Source organism: Colossoma macropomum, unplaced genomic scaffold (assembly GCF_904425465.1).
Source record: "Colossoma macropomum unplaced genomic scaffold, Colossoma_macropomum, whole genome shotgun sequence".
In the NCBI taxonomy this organism is placed as follows: domain Eukaryota; kingdom Metazoa; phylum Chordata; class Actinopteri; order Characiformes; family Serrasalmidae; genus Colossoma; species Colossoma macropomum.
In genome coordinates, this window is record NW_023494787.1 from 38,555,640 (window position 1) to 38,583,540 (window position 27,901).

Consider the following 27,901-nt stretch of genomic DNA (forward strand, 5'->3'; position numbering starts at 1 on the left):
TATATCATTTTGGCATTTATCAGATCATTCAGTTTGGGGCCCTCATGCCATGTTGTTGGGGAAATTGTCAACCTGGAAGAGATTACTCCATTCAGAATAGTAATCATAAAGTTGATCAATGCGAATAACTTTGAATTTATTTGCAGTGACCCTTGCCTTTAAGGCGACAAGTGAATCCAAACCATATCAGATCCCATAGCAAAAAAGAGTCACTGGACCCCCTCACTGTAAGGGTAAATCATTTAGACATATACTGTTCTTTTGGTGTACGCTGCCCACTTGTGGAGAATACGGTGAAGGATGATTCATCTGATCAAATCACTTTTTTCCACATCTCTGTAGCTGAAGGTCCAACTAGGAAATTACTGGATGTCAGGAGTCCCCAGTTCTCAACTTCTAAATTGGGCCTCTGATTCCAACTTACTGATTGATCCCAGTTTGTAAATACACTCAGTGATAGTCTTCAAGAAATCAAGACTGTTCCCTCCAGCTGAAAAATCGCCTTCACCTGAGAACATGGAGGAGACTCCAGAAGCTCTCATGTGGTACAGTGTCAAAAATGTAGGAGTTTCTCAATCTTTCTGTCCAGTAATCTTTAGATACAGAACTGCTTGCCATGCTGTAAACTCCAGTGCTGGATTTAAAGTCAATACTGATTGCCTGATTAGGAACCAGACTGAAAAAGAATTACGCCCTTGCAGTTCCTGTAGGTGAAGTCAAAATATTCAATGTTTCAGTTAAAAGTGATTTCAGGAAAAAAAAAAAGTTGTGTGATGCCACTACCTTACATTTCTAAAAGTCTTCAGATGAAGATCTAGCATTAGGGGTTTGTAGGCAGGATACATGTGCATAGTAGTTTTATTCTGGACAGTCCAAGACTCATAGTCATTACAAGCAGGGGTCAAAAAACAGGCAGGCATATACACACAGGGCACATCCATAATTTAAAACCAGTTAAGCAAAGTACAGGTGGCACACAGGAAACCCACAGTCCAAAGAGAACAAGGCTTAGAACTTAGGTGTGAAAACAGGAACCACACAAGGCCAAATGAAGGTGCATATAATAATGAAGAGGCGGGGCCAGAAAGGAGCAGGGACTGGAATGAGGCAATCCAGACTGAGCAGGTCTGGATAGAGTCTCCCAGAAGGGGGAGACATTGTGACAGAAAATGGTTAACAGAGTTATACTTTCTAAAAAAGGCTTGTTGTTGTTGTTTAGAAAAGATCTCAGTCATGAAATGTGAAACTGACAGAGCTATAAATTCTCTCAGAGCACTGAAGCATGAGCTGCTAATGCAAAGTGTCTTCAGCATGAAAACACTGTAGAAAACAAAACTGAGGGGTCAAACTCAGAATAACTGAACAGTCGAATGATCTGCCTGTAATTATAAAACACACTGTTCATTATTGCCAGTATTTTACAGATTTAACACAATTTTTTTCACAGTAAAATGCAAAGAAACTGACTTTGAATAAGCCTTTATAAGTATATGTTAATGTCCGTTGTAATGAAAGACCTATGTAGGTGTTGTGTAGCCTTATAAACATTGCACTAGAATAAACTTAAGAATAGTCAGTTTGTGTTGTAGTCCATATGGTAACTGAACAGTAAGCCTTGTGCTGTGTTTACGTGTTGGCATTAAAAAATGTTTGGTGACTCATTTGTGTTTTGAACACACACTAATATTTCTAAAGGTGTATTTTTGCTGTTCAGGAGTTGATGTACATGAGCAGGTATGCCTGGAATTTGAATATGTGCATTCAGCACTTTCTGAAAAAACATCTGGTTTATTCCAGTGCTGCGGCCAAAAGCAAAAGCTTGGAAAATTGTACTTGAGATGGAACATTCTGCTTACTGCTGTGGTCAGAGTGATGTTTTCTGACTCTGATCCATTAAAACAATGGAATATGCAGTTTCCTGTTGTCCATCTGCCACCAATGTTTAAATGCATTAGGAAGTAAGCCCAGGATTTTAAGACAGTAGCTCTCTAATTTTTAAAGAAACAGAGATTTAAAACAAGATTTACATGCTGGTAGAAGCTGGTTTATGTCAGTCAACTAACATGGTCATGCTAGTTGACCGGCATACCAGCATCTAAAGCACATTAATTTTGCTGTTTTTTCTAACAGGTGTGTGTGTGTGTGTGTGTGTGTGTGTGTGTGTGTGTTTGAGCAAAAGAGAGGGCTAATGAATAAAAGAAAGCATTGCTGTAAATGAATAAATAAATAAATAAATATAAGCAGAATTTGCTTAATGTCAATTAATGAATTTGTTGATGTTTCAGATGCTGGAGTATTATAAATATTATAGTAGTCTAGTGCTTTTAAATAGAGTTTCAACTTAATTCCAGAATTCTTATTCAAAGTGATATTAAGCAAAATGGATACTTGTGAGTGCATCTCTGTGTGGGAGTGCATGTGTGTGTGTGTGTGTGCGTGTGTGTGTGTGTGTGTGTGTGTGTGCGTGAATGTGTGTTTGTGTAGATCTTTTTGAGACCCTACCTGGAAAACATGAGAAGTTTGGTTACTTAGGATATGTATTGGTTTATGTATTGTTTACATTGGTTTATGCATGTATCAGTTTGTGTATACCAGTTTATACACTTTGGTTTATATATACTGGATCCTTGCTATGTTTCTGTCTGGGGCAATTGCTCTGTCATTAGCTTTGCTGAGGTTTAGAGTTTAACACGAGCTTAAACCCGAATGAGTCACATGGGTTCTTAAGCTCCATTGTCGTGTCCTTGAAAGCTGCAGTTTAAAGCGCACCTGCAGTTTGAACTTGACCCAATTGCTGAGTCATTTCAAAATTCCATATCATATTAGGTTTAACAGAGGTTTGTCTTAAACCTGCTTAAGATATGGTTTTACTGAGGTTTAATGCAAGCTTTTTGTACATGTAGCACATTTTCTGTTCAGATATTTTAATATTCCATACATAAGCTGGTATACTGTCTGTCATAATGTTTTGTGGACTTCATGGTATGTTTTAATTTGATGTTATGTTGCTTAATTAAACACTCACTGACTTACCATATTAGGGTTGCCACCTTTTCAACAAGCCAAAAGCAAACACTCCCCTATACTCTTACTCTTAAAGTCAAAATTCACAAAAGTGTTTTTTGAGGAATCAGTACAGGGAAAGCAAAAAAAAAACATGATTTCATTATACACTAATGTTAGTTCAGCAGCTATAATGCAATCTTCTTTGGCAGTGATTTTCTTGAGTAAGAAGTTCAAAAGGCTGTTGACTGGTTTTATTGAGTCAGTTCCGTTTATGTCAATCTGAAGTTTAATAGGCTCTCAAGGTAAAAACACCATCATGTTTAAGGGTGAATGAGAAATTACATATTCTCTTTTTATGATTGGCCATTGCATTAAAACACTAATTATGCTAAAAGACTCAATTGGCCTAAAATTGGCGATAGGAGGAGGGAAGTGAGGAGTGACAAACATGTTCAACAAGATTTTATTGCTTGTTTCCCCCTACAATTTGAGAGACCATTGCAAAAAGTGGAAAAATGAAAATCAAAACTGGACACCCAGACATCTAGCCTGAAAACTATACTTTCCAGGTGTGTATACACACACACACACACACACACACACACACACACACACATATATATATATATATATATATATAAAACACCTTGTAATTATAATGTTTTAATCCCCTTTCTTCATACAGAGTGAGTAAGGTTAGAGATAGTTAAGATTCATCACATACAAGCCTTTAATAAATTAGATTGCTGAGCTGTAGAAACCATCACAACTAGTATATAGTAGTGGATATTAATTCTCCACTCAGGCAAGAACACCATACTATAGCAATAAGAGTCACTGGGCTCGACTCCTAATGATTCAGTTACTTTCCTACATAACATGATTGAATTAGTCTCTTGGGAGTATCTGCCCTTGGTAAATTTACAGGTTTTGTTGATATTATAAGTGAAAATAAGTACACATCTCTACATTTAAATGCACAATGTTTACTTGCTGAATTTGACATAAAAAAAATTCATGATAAAAAATCAATTACTGTATTTACTGCACAGTTCCAGCAATTGCTTTATTTCTGTCTAATGTCTACAACATTAATTAAAATAGTAGATTGTGCTGATTTCAGACACTGTAGATATCAGAGCAAAACTGTGCTTACATTTTTAGAAATTAGACTATAAAGTATTTATCTGTTATATCTAGTGAGTTGTGTTTTTACAATGTTCCTTACCTCAATTTGTTTATTACCAAAGTTTGTCAAGCCTGAAGTATCATTTACAAGTAAAGCCCAATGCTGACTGTGCTGGATGTTATGAGAGAACTATGGATAAATCTTTAGTGTGAAATACAGAAATACTCAAAATTAAAAATCTGGGGAGTCCCTGAATATAATCTTATCAGTATGTTATTAATTTCTTTTGAGATGTTTCTGCAGGGTTTTTTTTTATAGATGTAGAGCATTTAGGTCATAAAATAAACTGCTGTACTGAACTGCATGTTTCTGCAGAGAGGAGAGTTTAAGTTTTGAAAAAGTGCACTTTGCAGTAAAAATAATGTTTCATAGTAATGGTATAAAACTGTAACCATGTTACAGCCCTGTTATAAACACAACAGTAGAACATGTGAGGACGTGTGTGTTTGTCAGAACTGACTCTGATTAAGCGTATCATCTGCTCCAGCTGCAGCAGTGCAGAGTGACTGAGGGAAGTTTTTGTAAGATGCTTTTTCACTGTGTAAACACCCAGCTTTCACTGATCCTATGTGCAGTCACACAGTAATAATCTCCAGAATCTTCAGCCTGGACTCCACTGACGGTCAGAGAAAAATCCAGACCATTCCCTCCTGATGAAGGATGACCTCCACCACCACTAAATTTAGAGGAAACTCCAGATTCTCTCTCATCTGAATAATATATCAGAAGCTTTGGCTCTTCTCCAGGTTTCTGAAGGTACCAGGATGTATAATATCGGCCCTTGGAAGTTAGCCCTCGCTCAAGACGATAAACTACAGTGTTGGCTTTGCAGTCAATAGTGACTGAATGACCAGGCTGAGCTGATTTAGCTGCAGTCTGAGTGACCACAACCTGCCCCAAAGAGCCTGCAGATAAAGAAAAAAGAGTGACTATGTTTAATAAAATAATTATATGTACGAAATATAAAACTTCTTTTAAATATGAATTATTTACTGAGAAGTCTAAGAATTTTCAAATGTAACTGATAGAAATATTCTTACCCAAAGTACATGTAACAAGCATCCAGATGAAGATGGTGATTAAAGTCATGATGGCTTTTTGATGTGTGATTATGTAGATCAGCTCTCAGTCATGAAGTGTTAAACTGACAGAGCTATAAACTCTCCCAGAGCACTGAAGCATGAGCTGCTAATGCAAAGTGTCTTCAGCATGAAAATCATCTTCCTGACTGCAGAAAACAGATGGAATATAGCAGAAGATGTATTTTTTCTAGATGATATAGATACTATTAGTCAACAGTAGCTCCATAGTATTGTATATTAACACAACAATGTATTAATATCATTGAAATGGTCACCCAACGCAAGAATATTCTTCATACTCAAAGCAGTCTGGAAAGGCATGTGAGGTGATTTTCTGATAAAACATTTTTAAATTCTAGACGCAATTTTCTGTACATTGAACATTTCTTCCGCACTTTTTGTTTTGTTTATTGTAACATTCTGTATCTGACGTATGACATTGTCAGCTATGAAAAGCTTGTTTTCTATCATGCGTATTCAAAGTTTGACTGATTATGCAGCTGGAATGGATGCTGAAGAGAGATGTAAAGTTAAAATGCTTCAGTATTGTCCTTAAGTAGAGTACAGTACAGTACTTTAGGACTTACTTGATGATTTGAATATGAACACTATCACTATCACCATCACTATTATGGTAACTTTGTTAGTGTTTTGAGCCAAAAACAAACATTTTACTTTTTTAAAGATTTCTAATGTTCCAAAAGTGTAACGAAGAGAGTTCTCAGAAGAAACTGGTGGAGACAAGGTCACAAGGTCATGGTCCATACTCAGCTTTAGTCAAACACCTCTCAAAAAAAACAGCAGTTACAGCAGAAAAACAGCAGACCTGTGTTTAGCTTAGCAGCTACTACTCAGGATCACCCAGCCTAGCTCCTTTGTTTAATCTAGGTTACGGGAAGTCTCTCAAAACCATGTCTCTGTAAGAAACCTAGCCCCCACTTAGACTAAGAATTCCTGCAGAAGAACATTGTTCTAATCAGCTGAATTAGCGATTTTTTAGTAGACTTGGATCTTTTCTAAGATTAAAAGAGAAATCAAGTATAACATTTATATAAATTATAATATAAAATATTACCTCAACTCTGAGTCTTTATCAAAGGCTCAACCCTGACTCTAAGACATGCTAGAGTGAGTGTCAGTAGAGCAATTCTTTTCCAGCTGTCTTTCTCTATTAAGAGTGTATTACTGCAATGAAAGTTTGAAAAGAAATGAAAAAGTAAGCCCTAGGCATTTTGCCTTTACTGTGTTTTACAGTTTAAGAACATCGTTAGATTAACTCAGATAAGTTAATCATATTAATGAATTGATTTGTAATCCATTTCAAACTGTACTGTAACCTGCACTGTGCTGTTAGCAGCCCTAACAGTAGACAGGTATGTAGGGTTTAGTGTTAGACTAGCTAATGTTAATGTTGTTTTTACCCATAATGTCACTGCACAGTAACGTTAATGCATGGTTGTAATGTGAGCTCATCAGTTGTTGGCCGTTAGTTAGCCTGTTTTGTCAGAGCTTAAATTGGCTTCTTATTTAAATTTTCCATTCCACCTTAAATGGTGTAGCAGAATGCAGGTGCCTGAATGTAACTGCTACACTGTTTAAGGTGGAACTGAAAATTATGCATAAGCAGCTGGTGATAAAGAAGGAGACACTGACAAAACATTGTAATATGCAGATTAGTGTTATTATAATAAGGCATACCAGCACTTACAGCATACAGCAGTTTTTATAACCAGCTGGTATTTATACATGCAGTTCATTCTTTTGTAGGAGAGGTAGATAAAGAACTGACTGATGTTTTTACAGTCTTTAGTGAAGGTGCTCTGGAATCTAGAGGACAGAGTATGTAACCATGTGATCATGTAAAATGGGTCATGGGCTCATAAAATATGTTGATATATATATATATATATATATATATATATATATATATGTATATATATATATATATATATATATATATACATATATATATATATATATATATATATATATATATATATATATAGATAAAAGGGGTCATGGGGTCTGATAAAATATAATTATGCAGATATAACAGCAATAATAAATAAAGTTATTGTTATTATTATTATTATTATTATTATTATTATGTCCATCTAAATGCTGTTTACACTTAGAACCTGATGAGAAGACACAGTAAGCAGGTCTTAAAGACAAACTTCCTTAATTAATTAATTAAAATACACTAGTCACTTTGTGGACAAATAGATTCAGTCATGGCAGGTTTGGTCGGTCCCATTAAAAAAAACAAATTATAATTCAGTTTAGTGGATGAATGGGTAAAATTCCTGACATGCATTTGTTGTTGCGAAAAACATGCTATCACACGATACAATACGCATTACCGATCACACCGATTTCTCATCTGTTTAAGATGTGCTAGAGTTTTGATATACTTATACTGGAGTAATGAGGTACACAGGACCCCCAAGATCAATTTCCTTTTTCTCCTAAGGGTTTCTCATTTTTTCTTATGGACTGTCCAGGACCCCCCACCTGCTCTCAACATGAATCTTGCTTACAGTGTCATATTTGTCGATATAACAATATTCTATAAATCCTTTAAGTAGGTACAGAGTTCCAGCATGAATTTTACAACCACCAAATCTCAGGAAACTTAATCAACACAGCAGACTCTGTTGAATTTATACCATAGAGATATCAGAATACTACTGTTGTTCAATTCTGTAAATTAAGTAAATGAGGAAGTGTTCATCTGTTACTTCTGGAGAGCTTTTGCATTTTGTTCTCAATATTGTTCTTAATGTTGCTTACATTAAAGTCAGTAGGTGTTTTTTAGTTGTGTGTGGAAGTGAAAGAAACTTTGTGTGTGTGTGTGTGTGCAGTTCTGCTCTGTGTCTCTTCATCTCCCATCAACACCTGCAGTAGATGCAGCTGCAGCAGTGCAGTCTCTGTACAGTCTGACTGAGGGAGGTTTTTGTATGACACATTTTCACTGTGTGAACCTTCCACTATAAGCTCCCATACAATAATAATCTCCTGCATCCTCAGGCTGGACTCCACTGATGGTAAACTGAAAGTTAAGCCCTGAATATGAACCACTGAATCGTTCTGGAACTCCAGACCAGCGTGTGCTCGCATCATGTATAAGGAGTTTAGGAGCTTCTCCAGGTTTCTGCAGGTACCAACTCATATCATCACCAACTCCACTAGTTCCAGTACAGCTAATAGAGACACTCTTTCCTGCTTCAACAGACACAAACTCAGGAGACTGAACCTCTTGATGGGAAACTGAAGAAAGAGAGAAAATAAAAAGACAAAAAATACTAAAACAGTGTTTGTTTTGAAATTATATTCTTATCAGACTCAACACTTCAGAAGAGTGTAGAACCAAAAGTGCTCTCACCTTGAGGAAAGAAGGTCAGAGTGGTCAGCAGTAGAATCAGTGTGGTCATCATTGTGCTGTGTGTGAGTGAGTCTGAAAGGACTGAAGTCTCCAGTGTTGATCACACCAGCTCTCTTAAAGTGTGTGGAGCTGTGATCATGCAAAACCCTCTTCTATCAGCTGAACTTCCTGTCTTTCACATGCAGTAACTACCAAAGTTCATCACTGGAGATCATGAGACTTTTTTCATTATATAATTTTAAATACCAGTATTTGTCAATTTAATTTGCTCAAGATGTGTTTTTTCAACAGTGCTGAAGTATTAAAATCACTCCACAATCAAGTACTGTAGTACACAGTGAAAGCTTTGTTTGTTTGTTTTCTTTTTTAAGATAACTTTTTCTTTATTTTTCATATGTTTAGTTTTTCTCCTTTTCATATTCATGTTTTAGGCATTTTGGCGAAATCTGTCACTGAAAGCAGCTTCCTGCATATGATCACTGCAGTTTTCTATCATTAGCCAATAAATGTACACACATCAATTCATGTAGTCTCTTTCTCTCTCTCTCTCTCTCTCTCTCAAATGACAACAGTACAATATTCCAGTAGGGGGCGATAAGCTGCTATAAAGTTTATCTTCACAGCAGAGTTCAGCTTGTTGTGTCTGTCAGAATCTGTCTGGAGATTTTTGGATGGTGAGTCTAAGAGATTCACTCCTGGACTTTTGGAGGAGCATCCAAACTCAGTGTCATAAGTATGTGCAGAAAAATAAGCCTATAAGGATATTAGATTTAGAAATATGGGAGTAAAAGTAGAGTAGAAGACTTTATTAGTCATTAGATACACAGTGATTGTAAAAGGCAGTGATATGAGCTCACTTTAAATTCTAGTGTAGACTTTTTGGCTGATTACTTGTTTTCTGCATCTGAAAGCTTTTTTTGTTGTTTTTTTATTGGAATGTTTTGGTTGTAACTAAGGTCAGACAAAGAGAAAAGAAAACTGATAAACCGAGGAAGACACAATGTTGAACAATGCAAGTAGACGTTAATGCTATAAATATCTATAAATCATGAAACATCATCTGTGATGTGTTTTGGGTTTTCTGGTTAATGAAGCTGCTATAAATCATAAATTAGATCATTGTGTGTAGCAGGTTTGAGTTGTTCTAGTTAAACAGTGCAGCTTTAGTGCAGGAGGTTTTTGTACAGACACTGAATGAGGTTGTATTACTGTGGTGGACTTTTGGTGGAGGAACTTGACTCTCTGTTGGAAGTAAGTCATTTTCTTCTTATTATAATGTATAATTCAATACAAAATTAAATAGAACAAAAAAATAGCAAACCATATACAGTGATGTGTGAAAGTTTTAACTTTTCTGGTCAAATTATGTATTTTTTGATGTCCTAAGTAAAAATAAGTGAACACATCCTTTACAGCAAACACACTAAAATAAATAATCTGTTTCCAACATGTTAAATTTAGCAAATAAACAGAGATTGTGCATTAAGATGTGCAGAAGTCTGTTCTCTGTAGAGGATGAGTTTTACTTTATTTATTTTTTACTCAGAAAATCAACAAAATATGTCATTTGACCAGGGGCGCCTGTACATGACAGTATATATAATTCCTTCCAGTTACTTTAGTTCAATGTATTTTAATTAATTTTTGTATTTATGTTTTTCATCAATAATTTAATTTAAAAAATATGAAAAAACACTGACATGTCATATTTGAGTTTGTTCTCTGTAGAGAATGTAGAAAATCAGCAAAACATATCATTTGATCAGTAGTGCCCATACTTTACATTCGACTGTATAGAGTCATTATTCCTATAAATTATTAAATCACTAGACCTACACTGATTAATGAATAATAACCGGTTAAATAATAATAAATATTTCATTAAATTAGTTGATTGATTTCTAATGTGAATGGTGTTTAATTAAAAATAACTCTCTAAATCACCCACTTTGTCTTTTTTGTATCAACATGTTGATTATTTACTATAAACTGTGAAATGTGTTTGAATGGTCTGCTGCTCTCAGTTCTGCTTTATGAACATAAAGTCTGTTAAAGGGAAGTGAAAGAGTCTCAGAATGACTGATAGAACTGAATGTGACTATTTTAGACAACAGAAACCCCTGACTATCATCTCTCTCTCTCTCTCTCTCTCTCTCTCTCTCTCTCTCTCTCCCTCTCTCTCTCTGCAGGTGATACTCGGCCTACCCTCACAGTGTTGCCCCCCTCCAGTGTGGAGCTGCAACAGGGGAAGGCTACATTGGTGTGTTTGGCTAACAAAGGCTTTCCTTCAGACTGGACGCTGAGCTGGAAGGTGGACGGTAACAGCCAGACATCAGGTGTGAGTGTGAGTGGGGGTGTGCTGGAGAAGGGAAACGACCTCTACAGCTGGAGCAGCACCCTGAGCCTCACTGAGAAGCAGTGGAGGAACATACGAGCAGTGAGCTGTGAGGCCAGACAGGGCAGCCAAAGCCCAGTCACCCACAGCATGACCACACAGCAGTGCACTGACCTCTGAGAGTTCTAGAGATACTTAGACACGTATTCTCTATCAGTCTACACTGTTTTAGTGTTTCTGCTGATGAGCTCTGACAGTTTTTCAGCTTCATTTCAGATTTTATTGTCATCAATTATGACTTTATTTCATTGCCTGAATGATGTGCTTTAATATTTGGTTGCAAAATAAAAGCTTTTTGAATCAAAACTGTGTTGGACCATCTTCACTCTGGTAATATTTTCATGATGCAGACAGATGAGATTATTATCTGTATTTGAAGAAAATCAAAAAGTATTTGGAAAAATATAAAACACTTATCACATAAACAACTCCTGATATTTTTATTATTATATATATATATACTATGTGCATTGTATCAGTGTTATCTGATGTTGTGCTCTGCTGTATCAGTGATTAGATAAATAACAGCTCTTATAAACGGCTCTATAATTAAATAAATTGGCAGAGATTCCTATTTGTTTATAAAGTTTATCACTGTAGTCTCTGAGTGACAGATCTGAATCTGTGCTTCTGCTCATGGACTCAAACCCACTGAGTCTCTTGCTGAGTGTCAGAGTGATATTCATCCTTCATACTTTTAATACCTTAAACACTGTTTAGTCTGGAATGCTGGAGTCACATGTGAGGACGTGTGTTTGTCAGAGTCGACTCTGAAGCGTATCATCAGTTCCAGCTGCAGCAGTGCAGAGTGACTGAGGGAGGTTTTTGTATGATGCTTATTCACTGTGTGAACATTGAGCTACCACTGATCACATGATAAGTCATACAGTAATAATCTCCAGAATCTTCAGCCTGGACTCCACTGATGGTCAGAGTGAAGTCCAGACCATTCCCTCCTGATGAAGGATGACCTCCACCACCACTGAATTTAGAGGAAACTCCAGATTCTCTCTCATCTGAATAATATATCAGAAGCTTTGGCACTTCTCCAGGTTTCTGAAGGTACCATGATGTAAAATAACGGCCCTTGGAAGTTGTCCCTTGCTCATTATGATAAACTACAGTGTTTGATTTGCAGTCAATAGTGACTGAATGACCAGGCTGAGCTGATTTAGCTGCAGTTTGAGTGACCGCAAACTGCCCCAAAGAGCCTGCAGAGATAAAGAAGCAGTGTGATTATATCTGTTTAGTAAAATAACTACATGAGCATTCTTTATTATAAAATGCTCTTAAATATGAATAATTTACTGAGAAGTATAATAATTATCAAGTGTAACTGATAGAAATGTTCTTACCAAAAGTAGATGTAACAATCATCCAGATGAAGATGGTGATTAAAGTCATGATGGCTTTTTGATGTGTGATCATGTAGATCAGCTCTCAGTCATGAAGTGTTGAACTGACAGAGCTATAAACTCTCCCAGAGCACTGAGGCATGAGCTGCTAATGCAAAGTGTCTTCAGCAAGAAAATCATCTTCCTGACTGCAGAAACAGATGAACTATAGCAGAAGATATATTGCTATAAAAATATAAGTAGTAAGAGTGAATGTATTTTTCTAGATGATACAGAAACTATTAGTCAACAGTAGCATCATATTATTATACATTAATAAATACATTGTACAATATCATTGAAATGGTCACTCAATGCGAGAATATTCTTCATACTCAAGACTGTGAAGGCATGTGAGGTGATTTTCTGATAAAACATACATTTTTAAATTCTAGACTCAATTTTCTGTACAATTTTCTGTCATGCTCTGCTGAGCAGAGATATCGCAAAGTATTGTCCTTAAGTACAGCACAGTACTTGAGTACTCACTGATCAATTTACTATAAACACTGTCACTATCACTCTTATGGTAACTGTTAATTATTTGTTTTTTGAACCAAAAACAAACATTTAATTTTTTTAAAGATTTCTGATGTTCCAAGGGTGTAACGAAGAGGGTTCTCAGAAGAAACTCGTGGAGACAAGGTCACAAGGACACACGGCCACGGTCCATACTCAGCTTTAGTCAAACACCTTTCAAAAAGAGCAGATCTGTGTTTACCTTAGCAGCTACTGCTTAGAATCAACAGCTTAGCACTCCTTTGTTTACTCCAGGCTATGAGAAGTCTCTCAAAACCATTCCTCCTAAAGAAACCCAGCCCCCCACTTAGACTAAGAGTCCCTGCAGATAAAAATGCTTATGGGGGTTCTAATCAACTAAATTAGTCTATAGTCTTGAATGTTTTTTTAAATAGAGTTGGATCTTTTTATAAGATAAAAGAGGAATCAAATATAACATTTATATAAATAATAATATAAAATATTACCTCAACTCTGAGTGATTGTCCAAGAGTCAACCCTGACTCCGAGACATGAGTCAGTGTCAATAAATTACTTCTTTTCCAGTTGTCTTTCTCTATTAAGAGTGTTTTACTGCAATGAAAGTTTGAGAAGAAATGAAAAAGTAAACCTTAGGTATTTTACTTTTACTGTGTTTTACAGCTTAAAAACATCTTGTTAGATGATTAATCATATTAATTAATTGATTAGTAATTATTGTAAACTGTGTTGTAAACTGTACTGTACTGTTAGCAGCTCTAACAGTAGACAGGTATGTTGGGTTTAGTGTTGGATTAGCTAATGTTAACGTTTGTTTAGGCAAGAAAAAGCCAAAATGACATTAACGTTAATGTTGTTTTTACCCATAATGTCACTGCACATTAATGTTAATGCATGGTTGTAATGTGAGCTCATCAGTTGTTGGCAGTAAGATTGTGCATATATTAGCTAGTTAGCCTGTTTTGTCAGAGCTTAAACTGGCTTCTCATTTAAATTTTCCATTTCTCCCTAAATGGTGTAGCAGAATGCAGGTGTCTGAATGTACCTGTTACACCAGTCAAGGTGGAACCGAAAATTATGCATAAGAAGCTGGTGAAAAAAAGAAAACAGTGTCAAAACATTGTAATATGCAGATTAGTGTTATTACAATCAGACATACCAGCACTTACAGCATACAGCAGTTTTTATAATCAGCTGGTATTTATACATGCAGTTCATTCTTTTGTAGGAGAGGTAGATAAAGAACTGACCGATGTTTTTACAGTCTTTAGTGAAGGTGCTCTGGAATCTAGAGGACAGGTTATGTAACCATGTGACCATGTAAAATGGGCTCATAAAATATATTGATGAAATATATATTGATAAAAGGGGTCATGGGGTTTGATAAAATATATTGACACAGATATAACAGCAATAATGAATAAAGTTATTATTATTATTATTATTATTATTATTATTATTATTATTACTATTATTATTATTATTATTATTATTGTTGTTATTATTATTATATGTCCATATAAATGATTTTTACACTTAGAAGTTGATGAGACGTCACAGTTAGTAGGTCTAATAGACTACATTTCTTGGTTAATTAATTAAAATACACCAGTCACTTAGTGAAGAAATAGATTCAGTCATAGGCAGGTAGGTTTGGTTGGTCCCATAAAAAGAAGAAACTAATTATTATTCAGTTTGCTGAACCAATTAAAATTCCAGTCATTCATTGGTTGTTGTGCATATGCTATCACATGATGCAACAGGCATTACCAATCACACATTCTCAAACACCCTAACGTAAAAACAAAAAATCTGTATCAAAAAGATATTTATTGGCTAAAAGCACTTTTTCTTCATCTTCATTGGTGTTGATGATTTTCTGACAAACATATTGAATGTTTCTTGTCAGTTTGAGGCACGCTTGAGGTTTGAAATACTTAAACTGGAGTAATGGGGTAGACAGGACCCCCAAGATCAATTTTCTTTAGCTTATGTGGGTTCTTTTTATCTTTTGAAATGTCCAGGACCCCCCAGCCTACCCTTTTTATGAATCTTGCTGCCCTATAGTGTCATATTTGTCAATGACATTATTCTATAAATCACTTAAGTAGGTACAGAGTTCTGGCATGCATTTGTGTCTCTTCATCTCCCCTCAACACCTGCAGTAGATGCAGCTGCAGCAGTGTAGTCTCTGTACAGTCTGACTGAGGGAGGTTTTTGTATGACACTTTTTCACTGTGTGATCCTTGTACTACCATAGTAACCCATACAGTAATAATCTCCTGCATCCTCAGGCTGAACTCCACTGATGGTAAACTGAAAGTTAAGCCCTGAATATGAACCACTGAATCGTTCTGGAACTCCAGACTGACGTGTGCTCGCATCATGTATAAGGAGTTTAGGAGCTTCTCCAGGTTTCTGCAGGTACCAACTCATATCATCACCAATTCCACTAGTTCCAGTACAGCTAATAGACACACTCTTTCCTGCTTCAACAGACAGAAACTCAGGAGACTGAACCTCTTGATGGGAAACTTAAGAAAGAGAGAAAACAAAAAAATAAAAAAATAAAAAAAATATTAAAACATGGTTTGTATTAAAATTACACTGTTATCAGACTCAACACTTCAGAAGAGTGTAGAAATCAATGTGCTCTCACCTTGAGGAAAGAAGGTCAGTGTGGTCAGCAGTAGAATCAGTGTGGTCATCATTTTGCTGTGTGTGAGTGAGTCTGAAAGGACTGAAGTCTCCAGTGTTGATCACACCAGCACTCTTAAAGAGTGTGGAGCTGTGATCATGCAAAACCCTCTTCTATCAACCGCATTTCCTGTCTTTCATATGCAGTAACTACCAAAGTTCATAACTGGAGATCATGAGACTTTTTCATTAAATAACTTTAAATACCATTATTTGTCAATTTAATTTGCTCAAGATGTGTTTTTTCAACAGTGCTGAAGTATTAAAATCACTCCACAATCAAGTACTGTAGTACTTTGTTTGTTTGTTTTCTTTTTTAAGATGACTTTTTCTTTATTTTTCATATTTTTAGTTTTTCTGCTTTTCATATTCATCTTTCAGGCATTTTGACAAAATCTGTCACTGAAAGCAGCTTCCTGTGTATGAACACTGTAGTTTCTGTCATTAGCAGATAAATGTATCTCCTCATATGGCCACAGTGCAGTTTTCCAGTAGGGGGCGATAAGCTGTTATAAACTTTATCTTCTGCCAGACTTTCAGCTTTTAGCTTGTTATGTCTGTCAGAATCTGTCTGGAGGTTTTTGGATGGTGAGTTAATGAGATTAACTCTTGGACTTTTTGAGGCACATCCAAACTCAGTGTTGAAAGTAAGTGCAGAAAAACAAGCTGTTAAAGATATTAGCAATGTACAGTAGAAGACTTTATTAGTCATTAGATACACAGTGATGGTAAAAGGCAGTGGCATGAGCTCACTTTGAATATTAATCTATACTTTCTGGCTGATTACTTGTTTTCTGCCTCTAAAAGCCATTTTTATTGGAATGTTTTGGTTGTAACTAAGGTCAGATAAAGGGAAAAGAAAACTGATAAACTGAAGGAGTCACAATGTTCAACAAAGCAAGTGGAAGTAAATGCTGTAAATAGCTGTAAATCTTATATTAGAAACATCATCTGTGATGTGTTTTGGGTTTTCTGGTTAATGGAGCTGCTATAAATCATAAATGAGATCATTGTGTGTAGCAGGTTTGAGTTGTTCTAGTTAAACAGTGCAGCTTTAGTGCAGGAGGTTTTTGTACAGACACTGAATGAGGTTGTATCACTGTGGTGGACTTTTGATGGAGGAACTCGACTCTCTGTTGGAAGTAAGTCATTTCCTTCTTATTATAATGTATAATTTAGTACAAAATAAAATAGAGAAAAATAGAGAAAAAAGAGAAAACCGTATACACTGATGTGTGAAGGTTTTAACACTTCTGGTCATGACATATTTTTTGATGTCCTAAGCAAAAATAAGTGAACACTTCCTTTACAGTGAATGCACTAAAATAAATAATGTGTTTTTAATACGTTAAATTCAGCAAATAAACAGAGATTGTGCATTAAAATGTGCAGAAGTCTGTTCTCTGTACAGGATGAGTTTCATTTCATTTTACTTACAAAATCAACAAAATATGTCATTTGACCAGGGGCGCCTGTGAAAAGAGTCTCAGAATAGACTGATAGAACTGAATATGACTATTTCAGACAATAGAAACTCCTGACCATCATCTCTCTCTCTCTCTCTCTCTCTCTCTCTCTCTCTCTCTCTCTCTCTCTCTCTCTCGCTCTCTCTGCAGGTGACTCTCGGCCCACCCTCACAGTGTTGCCCCCCACCAGTGTAGAGCTGAAGCAGGGAAAGGCTACACTGGTGTGTTTGGCCAACAAGGGTTTCCCCTCAGACTGGACGCTGAGCTGGAAGGTGGAGGGTATCAGCCAGACGTCAGGTGTGAGTGTGAGTGGGGGTGTGCTGGAGAAGGGAAACGGCCTCTACAGCTGGAGCAGCACCCTGAGCCTCACTGAGCAGCAGTGGAAGAACATACGAGCAGTGAGCTGTGAGGCCACCCACAGCCTGACCACACAGCAGTGCACTGATGTCTGAGAGTTCTAGAGATACTTAGACACGTATTCTCTATCAGTCTACACTGTTTTAGTGTTTCTGCTGATGAGCTCTGACAGTTTTTCAGCCTCATTTCAGACTTTATTGTCATCAATTATGACTTTAATTCATTGCCTGAATGATGTGCTTTAATATTTGATTGCAAAATAAAAGCTTTTTAAATCAAAACTGTGTTGGACACAGTATAAAAAAAAATATAAAAAAATATAAAACACTTATCACATAAACAATTCCTGATATTTTATTTAAATCCTGTGAAGTTTACCAAAGTGTTGAGGGTGTAGAAACTCTACCGTGTTGTATATCATATATATACTGTGAGTGTGAGCTGTATCAGTGTTATCTGATGTTGTGCTCTGCTCTATCAGTGATTAGATAAATAACAGCTCTTTGTTTATAAAGTTTATCACTGTTGTCTCTGAGTGACAGATCTGAATCTGTGCTTCTGCTCATGAACTCAAACCCACTGAGTCTCTTGCTGAGTGTCAGGCTAAGTGATATTTGTCCTTCATACTTTTAATACCTTAAACACTGTTTAGTCTGGAATGCTGGAGTCACTTGTGTTGTTGAGGTCCATTAATGTCAGCATGAGAGCAACACATTAGCCCATGTAGAGTTTAGTCAGGCTAAAAATCTTTGATTGATGGCCTTGACTGATAAACAAATTAGTCACCAAGTAACTTAACATTGTCACTAATGTAACTCAACTGGTAGCTATGATGTTTTATTCCCCTTTCCTCATACACAATGGGTAAGGTTAGAGCTAGTTAAGATTCATCACATACAAGCCTTTAATAAATTAGATTGTTGAGCTGTACCAACCATCACAACTAGTATATAGTGGTGGATACCATCACTGCTCTGCATGTAGCAGACTGGGCTTTTATTCTTCGTTCAGATAAGAACACCATACTATAACGATAAGAGTCACTGGGCTCGACTTCTCATGCTTCAGTTACTTTCCAACATAACATAATTGAATTAGTAACTTTTGATAAGAATATCTGCTAAATGCTACAAATGTACAGTGAAGAATGCCGGTTCTTTAACTGTTACTTGTAGTGTTATATGCAAATTTTAGGTGCCCTTGGTAAAATTACAGATTTCGTTGATTTTATTAGTGAAAATAAGTACACATCTCTATATTTAAATGCACAATTACTGTCTACTTGCGGAATTTGACATAATACCATGATATATGTAATAAAAAAGAGGCCTGTGCACTAAAATAGGCATATCTTTTTTACCACATGTTAAGCTCAGCAAAAAAAAAAACAAAACAAGACAGACAGATGTGTTAGTTTATTTTTTAGTTTTAGAAAAATAACAAAATATGTCATTTGACCAGGGTTGTTTTGGCATAACACAGAATATGTTTGTCAAGAACATTTTTCTATTAATTACTGTATTTACCGCACAGTTCCAGCATTCGCTTTATTTCTGTCTAATGTCTACAAAATTAATTAGAATAGCAGATTGTACTAGCTTTCGATGTTGGAGATTTCAGAGCATATCTGTGCTTGCGTTGTCAGATATTAGACTATAAAGTATTTATCTGTTATATCTAGTGAGCTGTGTTTTTCACAGTGTTCCTTACCTGAATTTGTTCATTACCAAAGTTCATTGAGCCTAAAGTATCATTTACAAGTAAAACCCAATGCTGACTGTGCTGGATGTTATGTGAGAACTATGGATAAATCTTTGGTATGAAATACAGAATTTCTCAAAATTAAAAATCTGGGGTGTCCCTGAATATAATCTTATTATGTTGTTATTTATTTATTTTGAGATGTTTCTGCAGTTTCTGAAGGGTTTTTACAGCTGTAGAGCCTTTAGCTTATCTAAATAAACTGTTGTGCTGAGCTGCATTTTTCTGCAGAGAGTATGAAGTGTTTTGAAAAAGTTTACAGTAAAAAATGTTTCTTAGTGATTGTAAAAAACTGTAACCATTTTACAGCTCTGTTATAAACACAGCTATAGAACATGTGAGGACGTGTGTTTGTCAGAGTTGACTCTGATTAAGCGTATCATCAGTTCCAGCTGCAGCAGTGCAGAGTGACTGAGGGAGGTTTTTGTACGATGCTTTTTCACTGTGTGAACACATAGCTACCACTGATCTCATGTACAGTCATACAGTAATAATCTCCAGCATCTTCAGCCTGGACTCCACTGATGGTCAGAGTGAAGTCCAGACCATTCCCTCCAGATGAAGGATGACCCCCACCACCACTGAATTTAGAGGAAACTCCAGAAAATCTCTCATCAGAAAAATATATCAGAAGCTTTGGCACTTCTCCAGGTTTCTGAAGGTACCAGGATGTATAATAATGGCCTTTTGAATATGTATCCTACTCATTCTGAGAAACTGCTGGGTTGGATTTGCAGTCAATAGTGACTGAGTGACCAGGCTGAGCTGATTTAGCTGCAGTTTGAGTGACCACAACCTGCCCCAAAGAGCCTGCAGAGATAAAGAAATGGTGTGAATATAAATGTTTAATAAAATAACTACATGTATGATCTTTATTATAAAATGCTCTTAAATATGAAAAATTTACTGAAAACTAAAAAAAAAAAAAATCAAGTGTAACTGATAGAAATGTTCTTACCTAAAGTACATGTAACAATCATCCAGATGAAGATGGTGATTAAAGCCATGATGGCTTTTTGATGTGTGATCATGTAGATCAGCTCTCAGTCATGAAGTGTTAAACTGACAGAGCTATAAACTCTCCCAGAGCACTGAGGCATGAGCTGCTAATGCAAAGTGTCTTCAGCAAGAAAATCATCTTCCTGACTGCAGAAACAGATGAACTATAGCAGAAGATAGTTTACTTTAAATACTTAAGTAGTAACAGTGAACGTATTTTTCCAGATGATATAGATACTATCAGTCAACAGTAGCACCAGATTATTTAAGTGATAGAACACTAGAAGTTATGTGTTAGATCATCACAGCCGTGATGTTACTTGCGATAACACACAACCTCGAGTGTTCTATTGTTTTTATACAATGTTTTTTTTTTATAAAATAAAGAAACAAAATTAATCAAAGAAGCCCTGAATTTCATACTCAATATGCTTTAATACTGACAATACCCTCTGCCACAAAGTAGTTTCGCAACAAACAAGTTGTTGCTATGCAACAGTAATAATTTGCTGCCCAGGGGTCAGCAATGTGGCTCTTTTACTGCCCTGTTGTGGCTCCACAACAGAACTAGAAATTTAGGTAACAATAAAATAATCCTCCTTTGCGGTGAAATAAAGCTCTGATCAATTCTAACACAGTTTTAACAATAAAACACTGGAGTTAATGTGTCAGGCATCATTTAAGGTGTAACGGGTGATTCAAATGTAAAAAGTCGAACGTGAGACACATTTTACAAGAAGCTATTCATTTTGCAAAAATGTTTCCTGCTGGTGGTGCAAAAAAGCGACTATAGCTGAAAGGTTAAAGCAGAGCAAAGTAAGTCTGTGTTTATGTTTATTTATATTTTAGCCCATACTAGTACATCAGCACGTACTGAGACACATTTACAGATCAAAATGGTAAAATGGACATAAAATATTGTGGCTCCCAAGGTGGTTTGTTTTTTGCTGAAAGAACAAAATGGCTTTTCTTAACATTTGGGTTATGACCCCTACCCTGGCCTGTTGAGGCCCTGTGCGCATTCCAAGACAACTGCTGATACTATAAAGCTCACTGTAGACATATCAAGTTCACCTAAGCCTTTTCAGTTGCTGCCAAATTAACCTGAATATCATTTTGTAACAGCCAGTCTCTAAAGCGCTTTGTAGCCAATCTTACATTTACATTTACATTTACTGCATTTAGCAGACGCTCTTATCCAGAGCAACTTACAAAAAGTGCTTTGTCTATATAGAGAAAGTATCTTTGCTAGTTACCAATAGGTTAGAGAGAAAGCTCCTGGGTGCCAGTACAATCTTGTTTGCCGAATTGTACTCTTGTTTGTTTCTATCCAATTCCAGCGTGTTCAGTTGTTCTGCCGTCACTGGATTCGACCTGGCAGTTTTATGGTAATGGCAGATTTAGAATTTGATGTGCATCTGCAGTCACAGTCTTCTTCAGAGACTGGCCAAACAGGCAGCAGCTCAAATATTGTCTTAAAATCATCAGTTTTATCAGTGTCTTGTTTTGTATAAGCACAAATACAAAATAACTAAGGTTTGTGCGCATAAAGCTTGTTGTTTCTTGGCAACGCGTCAGCGGAGTGATACAGTTTTGGTGTGAAAAAGCTGTGCTGTTATCACAAATATCAGCACGGTTAGAGCGCTTCTCAACCAATCAGACTCTAAGTTCGGAATTAACTGTTATATAATGTATATTAATACATACCATGTGCAATATCGTTGAAATGGTCACCCAACGCAAGAATATTCTTCATACTCAAAACAGTCTGGAAAGGCATGTGAGGTGATTTTCTGATAAAACATTTCTAAATTCTAGACACAATTTTCTGTGCACTAAACATTTCTTTCACAGTCTTTTTGTTTTGTTTATTGTAACAGTCTGTATCTGACGTATGACATTGTCAGCTACGAAAAACTTGTTTTCTATCATGCATATTTGAAGTTTGACTGATAATGCAGATTTGGATATGAACACTATCAATATTACTATCACTATCACTATCACTATCATAGTAACTTTGTTAGTGTTTTGAACCAAAAACCATCATTTTACTTTTGCAGAGAATTCTAATGTTCCAAGAGTGTAACGAAGAAGATTCTCAGAAGAAACTGGTGGACAAGGTCACAGTTCATACTCAGCTTTACTCAAACTCCTCAAAACAGAAAACAGGAAAACAGCAGACCTGTGTTTAGCTTAGCAGCTACTACTCAGAATCACCTAGCTTAGCTTAGCACTGCTCTGTTTACTCTAAAACTAAACTCTAAACTACTCTAAACTAAATTAGCCTATAGCTCTGAATAATTTTTCAGTAGACTTGGATCTTTTTCTAAGAGTCTCTGTAAATATATTCTTTTCCAGTCATCTTGCCCTATTAAGAGTGTATTACTGCAGTGAAAGTTTGAAAAAAGTAAGCCTTAGGCCTTTTACTTTTATGGTGTTTTACAGCTTAAAAACATCTTGTTAGATTAACTCAGAAAAGTTAATCTTATTAATTAATTGATTTGTTACCCATTTCACACTGTGCTGTAACCTGTGCTGTACCTTTAGCAGCTCTAACAATAGACAGGCATATCGGGTTTAGTGTAGACTAGCTAATGTTAACATTTGTTTATGCTAGAAAAAGCTCAAATGACATTAACGTTAACATTGTTTTTACCCATAATGTACCTTAACGTTAATGCATGGTTGTAACATGAACTCATCAGTTGTTAGACAAAAGATGGTGCCTATATTAGCTAGTCAACCTGTTTTGTCAGGGCTTAAAATGGCTTCTTGTTCAAATTGTCCATTCCACCTTAAATGGTGTAGCAGAATGCAAGTGTCTGAATGTAACTTCTACACCGTTTAAGGTGGAACAGATTTTTTTTCCATAAGAAGCTGGTGAAAAAGAAGAACAGAAGGACAAAACATTGTAATATGCAGATTAGTGTTATTATAATAAGGCATGTCAGCACTTATAGCATACAGCAGTTTTTCTAATCAGCTGGTATTTATACATGCAGTTCATTCTGTTGTAGGAGAGGTAGATAAAGAACTGACCAATGTTTTTACAGTCTGTAGTGAAGGTGCTCTGGAATCTAGAGGGCAGGTTATGTAACCATGTGATCATGTAAAATCTTTTTTTTTTCTGTGTCTTCATTGGTGTTGGTAATTTTCTGTCAAATATATTCAAAGTGTCTCATCTGTTTAAGATGTGCTAGAGTTTTGATATACTTAAACTGGAGTAATGGAGTACACAGGACCCCCAAGATTGATTTTCTTTTTCTTATAACGGTGTCTCTTTTTGTCCAGGACCCCCGCACCTGCCCTCATTATGAATCTTGCTGCCAAACAGAGTCATATTTGTCAATAACATCATTTTATATATACCTTAAGTAAGTACAAAGTTCCAGCATGCATATTATAACCACCAAAGCTCAGGAAACATAATTAAAATAGCAGATGGTGTTAAATTTATACCATAGAGATTTCAGAACATTACTGTACTTTAATACCAAAGGAAACAAGGAAGTGTTCAGATTTTGGATTTTGTTCTCAATGTTGCTTACATTAAAGTCAGTAAGTGTTTTTTTAGTTGTGTGTGGAAGTGAAAGTTAATATGAAGAGGCTGTGTTTGTGTGTGTTATACTCTGTGTCTCTTCTTCTCCCTTCACACCTGCAGTAGATGCAGCTGCAGCAGTGCAGTCTCTGTACAGTCTGACTGAGGGAGGTTTTTGTACAACACTTTTTCACTGTGTGTTTCTGTCTCTATAAGCTCCCATACAATAATAATCTCCTGCATCCTCAGGCTGGACTCCACTGATGGTCAGTTGAAAGTTAAGCCCTGAATATGAACCACTGAAACGTTCTGAGACTCCAGACTCACGTCTGTTTGCCTTATAAATCAGGAGTTTAGGAACTTCTCCAGGTTTCTGCAGGTACCAACTCATATCATCATCAACTCCACTAGATCCAGTACAGCTAATAGAGACACTCTTTCCTGCTTCAACAGACAGAAACTCAGGAGACTGAACCTCTTGATGGGAAACTGGAGAAAGAGACAAAAATAACAAATTAAAGAATAATATAATCTGAAAAATGGTAAAACAGTGTTTGTTGTGAAATTACATTCTTATCAGACTCAACACTTCAGAAGAGTGTAGAAATAAATGTGCTCTCACCTTGAGGAAAAAAGGTCAGTGTGGTCAGCAGTAGAATCAGTGTGGTCATCATTGTGCTGTGTGTGAGTGAGTCTGGAAGGACTGAAGTCTCCAGTGTTGATCACACCAGCACTCTTAAAGTGTGTGGAGCTGTGATCATGCAAAACGCTCTTCTATCAGCTGCACTTCCTGTCTTTCACATGCAGTAACTCACACAGCTCATCACTGCAGATACTTCTTGCATCATATAAATATGAATAGTGTCATTTGTCATTTTAATTTGCTCAAGATGTGTTTTTTCAACAGTGCTGAAGTATTAAAATCACTCCACAGTCATGTACTGTAGTACACAGTGAAAACCTTTTTTTTTTCAACTTTTCATATTAATGTTTCAGGCATAATGATAAAATCTGTCACTGATACAAAGGTTCCTGCATAGGAACCATTATAAAAGAAAACTGTGTTTTCTGTCATTAACATATAAATGTACTGTACACTTATCACTTCATATAGTCTACCCCTTTGTCTCTCTTTCTCTCTCTCTCTCTCCTCATATGGCCACTGTGCAGTTTTCCTGTAGGGGGCCATAAGCTGTTTAAATTTTATCTTCTCACCAGAGATCAGCTTGTTGTGTCTGTCAGAATCTGGAGGTTTTTGGATAGTGAGTCAATGAGATTCATTCTTGGACTTTTTGAGGAGCATCAAACTCAGTGTTGTAGGTAAACGCAGAAAAACAATATTTTAAAGATATTAGATTTGAAAAATTAGGGTAATGTAAATGTAGAGTAGAAGACTTTATCAGTCATTAGATACACACTGATGGTTAAAGACTCTTGGAACTTGGAATTTGGCTGAAAATCAGTTTAGACTTTTTGGCTGATTAATTTTTTTCTCCTTGTGAAAGGATTCTTTTGAAAATTGGAAGGTTTTGGTTGTAACTAAAGTCAAATAAAGAGAAAAGAAAACTATGATAAACTGAAGGAGACACAATGTCCAACAATGCAAGTAGAAGTTAATATTGTAAATAGCTTTAAATCATAAATTAGAAACATCATCTGTGATGTGTTTTGGGGTTTCTGGTTAATGAAGCTGCTATAAATCATAAATTAGATCATTGTGTGTAGCAGGTTTGAGTTGTTCTAGTTAAACAGTGCAGCTTTAGTGCAGGAGGTTTTTGTACAGACACTGAATGAGGTTGTATCACTGTGGTGGACTTTTGGTGGAGGAACTCGACTCTCTGTTGGAAGTAAGTCATTTTCTTCTTATTATAATGTATAATTTAGTACAAAATAAAATAAGCAAAAAAAGCAAACCATTAACAGTGATGTGTGAAAGTTTTAACACTTCTGGTCAAATTACATTTTTTTTTATGTCATAAGTAAAAATAAGTGAACACATCCTTTACAGCGAACACAATAAAACAAATACTGCGTTTTTATTGAGTTAAATTCAGCAAATAAACAGATTTTGTGTATTAAAATGTGAGTTACTTCTTTTTACATAGAAAAACAACAAAAATGTCATTTGTCCAGGAATCCTGTACACAACTGTATATATAATTCCTTCCAGTTATTTTAGATCAAAATGTTTCAACTAATTCCTGTATTGATGTATTTTTGTATTTGTTTTTCTGTTACTAATCAATAATATAAATTTAAATGTATATATATATATATATATATATATATATATATATATATATATATATATATATCAAAAAGACACAATTGGGTTTTAGAGTTTAATTTATTTAGATTTTTAAAAAAATATTTTATATATATATATATATATATATATATATATATATATATATATATATTTTACAGACTTCTTATTTGTTCAGCAATTGATATTCAAATATTATATAGCTTTGATTCTTTTTTTTTTTTTCAGAATTATTGTTTGTTGTTTGGTTATTATTATATTACGAGTCTCACACTAATAAATAAGAGATTAAACACAGAGAAAACGTTGATTGTTTGCTATAAATGGTGAAATGTGTTTGAATGGTCTGCTGTTCTCAGTTCTGCTTTATGAACATAAAGTCTGTTAAAGGGAAGTGAAAGAGTCTCAGAATGACTGATAGAACTGAACATGACTATTTCAGACAACAGAAACTCCTGACTATCATCTCTCTCTCTCTCTCTCTCTCTCTCTCTCTCTCTCTCTCTGTCTGTCTACTCTTTCTCTCATTGCTCTCTCTCTCTCTCTCTGCAGGTGACACTCGGCCCCCTCCAGTGTGGAGCTGCAGCAGGGGAAGGCTACACTGGTGTGTTTGGCCAACAAGGGCTTCCCCTCAGACTGGACGCTGAGCTGGAAGGTGGACGGTATCAGCCAGACATCAGGTGTGAGTGTGAGTGGGGGTGTGCTGGAGAAGGGAAACGGCCTCTACAGCTGGAGCAGCACCCTGAGCCTCACTGAGCAGCAGTGGAGGAACATACGAGCAGTGAGCTGTGAGGCCAGACAGGGCAGCCAAAGCCCAGTCACCCACAGCCTGACCACACAGCAGTGCACTGACCTCTGAGAGTGTACTATATACACAATCAGCAGTGCACTGACCTCTGAGAGGGTCCAATTTACAAAAAGTGTATTAGGCACAGACATACATACACATCCACTATCAGTCTGCACTGTTTTAGTGTTTCTGCTGATGAGCTCTTAAATATTTTCCAGCTCTATTTCAGTTTTATTGTCATCAATTATGACTTTAATTCTTTGCTTAAATGATGTGCTTTAATATTTGGTTGCAAAATAAAAGCATTTGAATCAAAACTGTGTTGGTCCATCTGCATTTTGTTTGGAAATATTTGCATGATGTAGACAGATGAACTTATTATCTACATCAAAATGTTTATAGTTTACTGTAGTGTTACAGTTACTGTAGAAACTCTACAGCGTCTTCTGATCTGGAAATGAATCATCGATTGGTGGGGGGGGTTTCTTCACAGTACTTTTTGTCTCACTTTATAACAGTCTGGCTGTTGTATTGATGTATTGAAGAGACTCATAGACTCTCAGAATGTGTAGTATGTGCAGCTGAGAACGTTAAGAGGGGTTTTGAGAGGATTAGAGTTTGGTGTAAAAAGTGTGTGTGGTGTGAAAACTGGGTGAATGTCTCACTATAAATAAAAGGGGTTTAGCAAAATTTACTTAGTAATCTATAAGAAACAAGCTATAATAATGGTAGGTCACATTTTTTTAATTGAACTGAACAGCTTGTGTATTAAAAAGAATCTTCTGAGAATTCATTCAATGCATTAAATTTAGCAAGTAGCAAACAAATTCGACCCCTATATTCTGTAGTTGAAAGGCTATCAAACTGCAATATCCTTTAAGTAAGAGAATTTAAGAGGAGGCTGCTATATCATAACTATTGACACAATAATCACAATAACCTGATGAGCAACTATTTATACTTGTTTCATTAATTTTTTTAAATAATGTAAAACAATGAAGTGGGACTGATAAAAGTAATTGTTTAATAAAATCAAATCGTACACTTACACTTGCTTTGTGAGATGATTAACCTT

The 27,901-nt window shown here is 35.9% G+C and overlaps 7 gene segments (V, D, J or C); 3 read left to right on the top strand and 4 right to left on the bottom strand.

The window, feature by feature from the left end:
- Nucleotides 1-4,729: 4,729 nt before the first annotated feature.
- On the bottom strand, nt 4,730-5,311 carry LOC118804923. The segment is given in 2 exon segments: nt 4,730-5,100; nt 5,236-5,311. Coding segments are annotated over 2 exon segments (420 nt in total).
- A 2,937-nt stretch (nt 5,312-8,248) lies between these two features.
- Nucleotides 8,249-8,775, bottom strand: LOC118806012. The segment is given in 2 exon segments: nt 8,249-8,547; nt 8,663-8,775. Coding segments are annotated over 2 exon segments (351 nt in total).
- A 161-nt stretch (nt 8,776-8,936) lies between these two features.
- LOC118804924 lies at nt 8,937-11,177 on the top strand. The segment is given in 3 exon segments: nt 8,937-8,952; nt 9,348-9,395; nt 10,852-11,177. Coding segments are annotated over 3 exon segments (390 nt in total).
- A 4,004-nt stretch (nt 11,178-15,181) lies between these two features.
- Nucleotides 15,182-15,693, bottom strand: LOC118804925. The segment is given in 2 exon segments: nt 15,182-15,483; nt 15,609-15,693. Coding segments are annotated over 2 exon segments (354 nt in total).
- An 838-nt stretch (nt 15,694-16,531) lies between these two features.
- LOC118804926 lies at nt 16,532-17,564 on the top strand. The segment is given in 3 exon segments: nt 16,532-16,553; nt 16,699-16,788; nt 17,263-17,564. Coding segments are annotated over 3 exon segments (414 nt in total).
- A 6,396-nt stretch (nt 17,565-23,960) lies between these two features.
- On the bottom strand, nt 23,961-24,461 carry LOC118804927. The segment is given in 2 exon segments: nt 23,961-24,259; nt 24,393-24,461. Coding segments are annotated over 2 exon segments (351 nt in total).
- Nucleotides 24,462-26,592: 2,131 nt separating this feature from the next.
- LOC118804928 lies at nt 26,593-26,895 on the top strand (the record flags this gene model as incomplete). The annotated part of the segment is given in 1 exon segment: nt 26,593-26,895. A coding segment is annotated over 1 exon segment (303 nt), but the record flags the coding sequence as incomplete, so codon positions are not given.
- Nucleotides 26,896-27,901: the final 1,006 nt, after the last annotated feature.